Source organism: Syngnathus floridae, chromosome 9 (genome assembly GCF_059516105.1).
Source record: "Syngnathus floridae isolate MCC-2025c chromosome 9, RoL_Sflo_1.0, whole genome shotgun sequence".
Lineage (NCBI taxonomy): Eukaryota > Metazoa > Chordata > Actinopteri > Syngnathiformes > Syngnathidae > Syngnathus > Syngnathus floridae.
The window spans coordinates 11,806,434-11,815,097 of record NC_142421.1 but is presented as its reverse complement, the minus strand read 5'-3'; the positions used below and the strand labels follow the sequence as shown (position 1 = coordinate 11,815,097).

Genomic DNA, 8,664 nt, shown 5'->3' with positions numbered 1-8,664 from the left:
TCGCCATTTTGGCACTTTGTCTCCTCGGCCGTGGCCGGTGATGGGCGCAAGGGAGGAGAACCGATCAAGAGGCCTCGCTAGTAGTCCCTCCCTCTCTGACAACTCACCCTCCTCCTCCCTCCTCCTCCTCCTCGCTGATAAACAGAAGAGTGAGGCTGCAGGATTAGCTGCACTCCCTCCCGTCTTTATCCCTCTCTCTTTTATTCCTGAGGAGGGGAAGACGGTTGACTGGGCTTGATATGTATGTGCGTGTGCGTGTGTTAGCTTGTCTGGCACCAGCTTAGCCTGCAGGAGGCCATTGTGTTTGAAAAGGCAGGCCGCAGCCAATCGGGGGGCCCGAGGAAACTTTATTACATCTGTAAGCATTTAACGCCTTAATTCTGGACAATAAGAACACACACGAGGTGTCGACACGCTGATTTGGCCACAAGAACGTTGAGCCGCGATGACAAACACTCACTCTTTTGCTTCCAGTCAATGCCAAAGCCGAGAGAGAAATCAAATCCAAATAGTCTGAGAATGTGTCGATCGTTGCGTTTATTGAGTGGCAAGATGATATTGCACTGATGGATAACAGTGAAGCCGAGGTAAGAAACCAACAAATTTGGTCTCAAGGCCATTTGGAAAACACAGTGAAAACTTTACGGTCGGCAGGATTTTGAATTTCAAAACCACTTTTCCAGACAAACACGGTAAACAATATTTTGTCATCGTCAGAAAAATTCTCGTAACTACGAGGAGGCCAAATGTATCAGTTATTTGGTATCGGTATCGTTGAGTACTCAAGAGTTGAGTGTTTGGACATACAGACATCATTTCACATTGTAAACGGCAAAAAGATTTGACTGGGTGAACACATTCACTAAGCCTTTCGGGGCAACTAATTCAGAAGCAAGGCTCGAAGCAAGACTTTTTTTTAGAACTTCTCTTATTCCACGTTAGCTGCATTCATGAAGTCCTAAGAAACGTTTCCTTCCATTTGAAAATCCTAGTTTATATAACAGCGCTAAAAGCGTCGGCCATTTTGAAAACTAGCAAAACAGCTAAAGTTAAAGTTTGAATGGTCTATTCTGGTGTTAATAGCAGATGGCAGCAAAAAAGATGAAAAGGTTGGGTTGTTTTACTAAGCCACTCAGCTTTTAGACTTGGAGGAAAATAGGCTACGTTTACTCAAATGTGGGCTCATTATTTTGGGTTGAAGTCAGGATTTGCGCATTTTGGACACAGTTTTGTTGTGTGCTGAAGTTGAAGGAAGTTGAATGTAAACATCCCGTTGTGTCGCTCGCCATGAAATGGGTGTAGAGAACTCGACAGTGACTCTGACCCAATTTGAGCAGCTGTTTTAGTTTAGAGTGTTACATGTCACTGTTCACAGATCTGGTGAGTCCAGAGGAATATGGACGCTCAGCAGCCGATCACAGTGTTGACGAAAGGCACCACGCGCACCCGCAGAACCAGAACCACTGGCGATGTGCGTGTCCATACTTCACTGAGCTGGAGATCCTTTGGTCAAGGTGAGGAGCAGAGGGTAGTGGATGTTCTCGTCGTACGCTTCTTTGCCTTCTCGCAGCATCTGAACATGGACACAATACACGCTCAGTTGACATTTCAGCATCTGTATTTGGCGGTCCTTGTTGAATTTGCCAGTACTCTGGCTCATTTTGGACCTGCTTCTATTCTGTCCACTTTTCTTGGTGACTGGTGATCTCAGTACTTGGTTTTACGCAGCTACTTTGGGACTCGATTCTTGTTACATACGTACCAAAGATTTTCCGTAGCTACTTATTGTCTGTAGCTGATGACTTTGACCCCGCCCCCCTCCCTTTCCATTGCACTTGCGTTATCGCCCCTCCAGGCACCAGCCGGTGGTTGAACCTGTGACACCCCCCCGCCCCTCCCTTGAAGAGAGAAGGAGGAAGAAGAGGGAGCGCCATCGGCCCAAGGGGCGTGGAGGTGCAGCTGCCTGGATAGGCCCCCCTCCCATCCCACAAAAAAACGCTCTCCGATGGGCGCTGTGTGGAGTAGCAGTCACATTAAAATGCTGCCAGGGAGGCGATACATGTCGGAGGAAGGGAAGGAAAGGAAAACAGGTGAGGGAGGGGGCGAGGACGGCTGAGAGCTGGCAGAGGTGAAAAGTTTAACAAGCAAAGCTGTTCCTCCTGATCGCAGGCTGCCTAATCAGCTTCATGGGTGGCTGCCGAAATTGCCTCTCAACCCCCCCAACCTTTTCTCTCTGTCTCTCTCCTTTTTTTCTTTGCAAGGTGCAAGTCGTTTCTTTTAGTGGCACTTTGGCCGCCGCTTCTGTGCCCCCTTCCAGTCACTTGTGTGGCCTCTACATTTCAACATCGGCACGCCGGGGAGGAAGTGGACGAGATGGGACTACAGATGGGAGGGGGGATCATTTGGAGGTCTCTCTAGGAAAAGTCACGTTTAAACCAAACGGCCACAATAGCATGTCACTGCATTTCTGATGATTTCAGTCCCTAATTGTTATTGTTGAGGTACCTAATTTATTTATTACTAGCCAATTATTATTTTTGCTCCTGATTATTTCAGTCCTACCTGAGTTTTGAAATACTCCCTTATAGCTCGTTCAGCACCGCCCCCTCCCCTGCATTCCCAGTGTCTGGTTCTTTTGGACTCTATTTGGGTACCTCGTTGGTTGAGAATCGACAGATTTCTTATCTGAGCGCCATTCATTTTTTAAAAAAAGAGTCGTGAAACAAACTCTTCCAAACGCTTCTGCAAAATCGTGTTTGTGTGAATGAAGAAGCGCAAGACGATGGAGGCTGTAGTTTTCCGAGTGAGGGAGGCAGCGGCGGACGGAAGCTTCTGCTTATGCATGTGCAAAAGACGGAGGATGTACTCCTGCGCCGTGTGAGTGTGTGTGTGTGTGTGAGAGAGAGAAATTAAAATTCATGACTCTCTCTTCACAACCATTTGAGTAACAAGATTAAGATGGCGGGTTAGAAAATAGCGGCGGCATTATCAGGCTGCTTGCAGTCCCTCCAGCTGCTTGCCTCTCTATTCCACAACAGTGGGGATAAGAGGATAACGCGCTAGCCCTGTCGGCTGCCTGTCGTAACACACACACACACACACGCACGCACGCACGCACGCACAGACACACACACACACACACACACTCACGTTTTTTGGGGGGTTACTTTTGGAACTAAAAATGCAAGCTTGCAGCTGACCACAATTGTGACTGGAGCATTTTGCTCACCCAAAAAAATTAAGTTACGAAGTTCTCTCGAGGGATGAAAACGTGTGCCATAAATAACATTCAAAATGTATTCTAGGAGGAACACCAAGGCAATGAATGCTATGGAAATAATCCTCTGACCACCTATTGGGACATTTTCAAGTTGATATATTGGAGCTAAATATAGCAATGAATATTTTTCTACCTGTCACATTGCAATCTGAGATATAAGTGGGCCACACTTGAGTTTTTCAAGACACAAAAAGTCAATTAGCTATATTATTCCTTTTACTTTAGCAAGTATGAATATGAATGTACAAAACAAAGAAAATTACACGTATGTAAAACAACTTCAGGGCTCCAGACTAGCTTTTTTTTTTCTAGGACACTTTTCAGTGTCTCGTCTCCCACAGACTCAAGCGTTTGGCTTTCTGCTTTGATGGTCGTAAGCTGACATGACATGCAAATCCACATTGTGTGTATGCGTGTTGGGCTGCAGGTTGCGATATTGTCTTGTTTCTTGCTGCTCCCACTGCAAGTAAACACATCTAGTTAAGGAAAGCTAATCTGTAGCGCAAATGAGGAGCAGCTGCTCATTGCCATGTGTGTGCGCGTGTGTGTGTGTGTGTCTGTATGTGTGTGTCTGTGTGTTTTCCGCGTGCATGTTCGGGTGTGATATCATCACATGCTACGTTTGTGTGTCATGTCTGGCCAATATGCCATCTAAGTGATGTCTGGGCTGTGCGAGCTGGTGATATAACTCTCTCTCTCTGCTTTTTTGTGTGTGTTAGCATGATGAGTCGGGGCCACGCACACACTTATAAATCCACCACACCGATTTTTTTGGTATGTTTATCAGAAGATAAGCAGAGGAGACTTAATCACCTTCAGATATGAGGGGGACACTCCAAGTTATTTTCGTTTTTGTATGCAGCACCTGACCCCTAGATGTGGTGTGTGTGTGCGTGTGTGTGTGTGTGTGTGTGTGCGTGATCGATTCATTCCTCAGTATTTTCAAAACACAGTGGCAGCTGCATGAGAAGACCAAAATATTAGAAACAGCTACAATATATTGTTACATAAATGGAGTGAACCCCTAAATTGGTCCAAACCCGCCTTATAGACTATGTACATTTTTTTCTAAAGTTTTACTCTGCACATGCGATAAATTGTTTTGACTTATTAAAACATGAGTAAACATTCTGTAATCAAACAAATAGCAAGCATAAAGTATATCGTTAGAAAATGATGTCTGTGTAAATGTGCCTTTAAGAGGCGGAGCTTAGTGGAGTGTGGTGTGATGATGACAAGTGGGAGCGTCAGGGTGAAAGCTGTGACAGACAGCAGCTTCTGCTTGTTTACATGTTCTGAATATGAATATGACATTATAATATGAATATGAAAATGGGACATTTTTTACGTGGCACTCTGTGATAAGTTGAAAGGAGCAAAGGTGTCTCAGTGAGGGACTGGATGGCGCACTTGACAGCGCAATTGTCGCAGCAATTGTCGCAGCAGTGTCGGTGAGCAGGCGCCAGCCCAATTGGGCGCGCTGCTCGGTGTCCACTCATTGTGTCAATGGAGTCGCCAGCAGGACGCCGCTTCTTTTAACTCGGCTGCTTTCTGCCACCGCCTCCCTTCACGCGCCGGGTTAAAGCGGCTAGTTTCTAGATGCTTACAAACGTGCGTCGACAGACTTATTGACAACGGTTATCAATGGCACGAGGCTTGAAAATAAGAGCGGAGCACGGCTGCCCGAGTCACCATCTATTCACTCGGACGCCATTTTAATGGCAGCTCAAGCTCTTTGTTGGGACTTGCGTGGTTAGGGTGATGAATGAGCTGCAACTTCCAAAGTTGGCTGGCTGGCTGGCCGGCCGGCCGATTAAAAGTCTAAAAAGCATCAACGGCCATCGGGTCGTACCTTCAGATGCACATCCCACACGTGCACGTCGTACTGCCGCTGTTGAGCCACCAGGAGTCCGGCCTGCCGGGCCAGCTGGCAGAACATCCGCAGGGTGTCGCCTCGAAGCGGGGCCAACACCAAGGCCACGCCCTGGCCCAGAAAACAATGTCAATGATAAATTGTCACACAAAGACCACAGTCCTGAACATACACCATCCTTTTATTTTGTCAACAAAACAAATCAAAGCTGCGTGGAAATGAGAGCACGCACGTGTGTATATATGTGTGTGTTTGTGAGACGTCGTGCAAGTATTAAGAGGATTACCAACAGGTTCAGAGTTTCTTTGAAATCCTCCAGCTTTGAGTTTTATTTCACGCTGATCGTGTTGTTATTGTTCTAATTAAACGGAGCACCGAGACAAGCACGTACAAACACGCAAATTAACACACAAGCGCAGGAAACAGCGGGGGGGCTCGGTTAGTCGGACACTTTTTGTGTTGTTCTTGTTTGATCCAAACGTGCCGTGCTCTATGTGCAAACCCCCTCCGATGAGAAATCAAACACTCACACAACCCGAGCCAGACTCAAATCATCTGATGAAGAGGATCGGGCCACCCGGATGGCGCACCTTTGTCCCAAACGACAAATGAATGCCATTACCCGAGACAAGCGGAATTGTTTAATCAGCTTAGCAAATGATTCAATATTGGGCGGGGCTCTGCTCTCGGTGGCATTCGTGTTTTGTCTGATGGCCGCCGCTCAAATCACATTAGCTGACGAATTATCTCTTATTAAAGCAGGAGATATGATCATATTAGTGAGAGACGGCGACGGCACGCGTGCTCGGCGTGACGTCGTTGTTAGCGCGCAGAGGGATACCACGTCCGACTGGAAACACATTTACTTCTTCTATTTTCTGGCAAGGTTTTTTTGTATAAGCTGCAACAAGACTTCAGACTTCCCGCACGACACCATAGTTTCCCTGTTTTGCTTTAGTTTGTGAGATTTATGAGATAATAATTATAAAGATGAGTTTCCATGGCAATAAATAAAAAAGCCTAGCGGGTGGTCTGCAACAGGAGTTTGTTTCTTATGAGAAAAGACAGTGTCATTTCAGAGAACTGATGGATTGTTTTCAAATCATTGGAGCCTTAATGAAAATAATAATACTTTTTGTGTGATCTGCCTTCTAATTCGTCCTCAACTTTTGTGTGTAAGTCACGCATCAATTCCTGGTTTGCCTTCCTGTCCGCGTGCGTTCCTTTCGTGGTCTTCCATCAGTGGCGTTTTCATCTCCTTTTTACAAACTCCTGCCACCATCCTGGCCTCTGTACTTAAAACGCGACCTGCTTCCTTGAGATGAAGCGAAATCTCAAGCCTATCTCTTCCAGCCTTTTGCTTTTATTCCCACACACACACATACACACACACTTGGCCATCTGCTTTGGCTGTCGCAGCATGGGGTCTTATCGCGGGGCCAAAAGGGAGAAGTTGCCCGGGATTTATGATGAAGGGGAGGCCAGGAAGCAGAGCCCCACAGATCAGAGCGCTGCATAAGCATTAAAGCATTACATGATATTAATCCTGTCACACTATTAATGTGTGCTGAGGCCTAATTATGATTGAGGAGAGTGGATAAGCACAGCCACAGATACATACAGTAGACACGCACACAGACACACACACACACACATGCATGCATGCACACACACACACACACACACACACACACACACACACACACACACACACACTTACGTTGGGTTGCAGTAATCTCCTTATAGCATCAACCAGGCTGCTTCTGTATTGGTCGAGAAACAAACTGGGAGGGGGAGAAGGGGAGCGAGAGAGAGAGAGAGAGAGAGAGAGAGAGAGAGAGAGAGAGAGAGAGAGAGACAGAGACAGAGAGTCCCGTTAGTGCGCATTTTCGTGATGGCAGCTGCAGATAAGGCAGCGTTGTGTTTATTTTGATTTTGTTGACAAATCGACTCGCACGATGACGGGAAGGCAAAAAACAATTTGCATGAGTTTACGAGCAGGGCGCCAAGTGCGTATTGAACTCGGCCCGTTATCGAAGCACTGAGAGGAATGAAGAAGAGAGTAAAGACGTGCACGCGCATACACAAATCCATCGCGCTGAGATGACGCCTGTTTTGGCTTAGCACATCGTTTCAAAAGAGGGGAGCATATTTGGGGTGTGGCAAATCAAATGAGTTAGTCATAAAAACGGAAAATTAATTATATTTAAAAAGGTCATGTAATTAAATAAAATCTGTTCAAATTGCTGCAGTACATCATTGAGTGCACCATACAACCCAAAAAATGTCTTTGATGCTAACCCATGCGAGCCCACTATTACCCCTGAAAGTAAAATCTCAAGTCAAGCCATATGAAAAAGAGCAATAACTTAAATAATCAGAACAATCCAACCCAAAGACCCCACCCCCAAAAAATGCATTTGCTTATCATGCCAGATGAGATCTGATTAATTTGCCTAAAATGCAACAATGGAGATTTGGCCTAATCCCGCACGCCCAACTGGAGCTTGTGGCTTCATTGTGGACCGGCAAAAAAAGTCAAATTCCTTTTGTTGATTTGCATGGCGTACATATTTCCAATGCTTGAATTCAAAGCAGGATGTGCGCACGTTGGACTTAAGTGGAGTTTATTTTTCTTGTCGAGGTCGGCGCGGGGCTGAGCTTTATTTGCCTTGAAAGGTGAGAAGTTTGTGTTTGGTTTACTTTGCCACGCGTATCGACTGGGAGAGGAAGAGCGGGCGGCGAGGAGCAACGAGGAAGCCAGCGGCTTGGGTGGAGGCGCTGGCTCGCACACACAGACACACACACAAAAGTGCAAGGGAAGGACAAAGTGTCACTGAGAGGCCACCGGACAAAATGAGTCATTATTATGTCTGCTAAAAGATATTAGCACAGGGGCCGGGGGGGAGTTGTCAAGCAAAAACAGAAATGTTAAACAAAAATGCAGTTTTAACGTTCTGGATCTTTGTGACGTCCCTTCAACAAGTGCATGCAAAGCAACAAGGCGTCGCCGCTTTATGGACTCGCAAATTGAGTGGTCTCGGCCTTGACGACCAGCCTATTGTCTCGTGTTGACCGGGACACGCACACAAGGACAAAGTGCACCACTGGGGCGTGTGTCTATAATTGTCACGTTGACGAGGATCATCAGGGGAAATGGCGCAAACAGATGACATCACCGCTGTGGCTTCAGTTCATCAAAAAATGACTAATAATTGAACATTCCTGGGAAATCACGATGTCCCATCACCAGTGAGTTATTTTTGTAACAGACCAGCAAGTCAGGGGCAGCGTTTTGGTGGCCTAATTTGTAAGTGGAGTGCGCATGCTTTTGAGACTCCTCGTGCGCGATTCCGCTTTGACGAAGCATCCCAACGCCGTTGTCTTGTAGCTCAGCAATCGCCACATTCTCAGGCTTTTATCTCGGTGTCTACACATGGCGGGATTTTTGGAAGACTCCAGTAGGCCAAATTGCGCCGCCAAGTATTTTGTGCCACCGGAGGCATGCCTG

The 8,664-nt window shown here is 46.5% G+C and overlaps 1 protein-coding gene across 1 annotated transcript in view; it reads right to left on the bottom strand.

Annotated features, from left to right (window-relative positions):
* Positions 1-512: 512 nt before the first annotated feature.
* Positions 513-8,664, bottom strand: part of camkmt (calmodulin-lysine N-methyltransferase) — a 62,307-nt gene continuing 54,155 nt past the window's right edge. The window contains exons 9-11 of the mRNA XM_088384618.1: positions 6,874-6,937; positions 5,133-5,264; positions 513-1,573 (exon numbers count right to left, since the gene is read on the bottom strand). Coding sequence (XP_088240744.1) covers positions 1,487-1,573; positions 5,133-5,264; positions 6,874-6,937 — 283 coding nt within the window. The 3' untranslated portion in view covers positions 513-1,486. The remainder of the gene's footprint in view (positions 1,574-5,132; positions 5,265-6,873; positions 6,938-8,664) is intronic.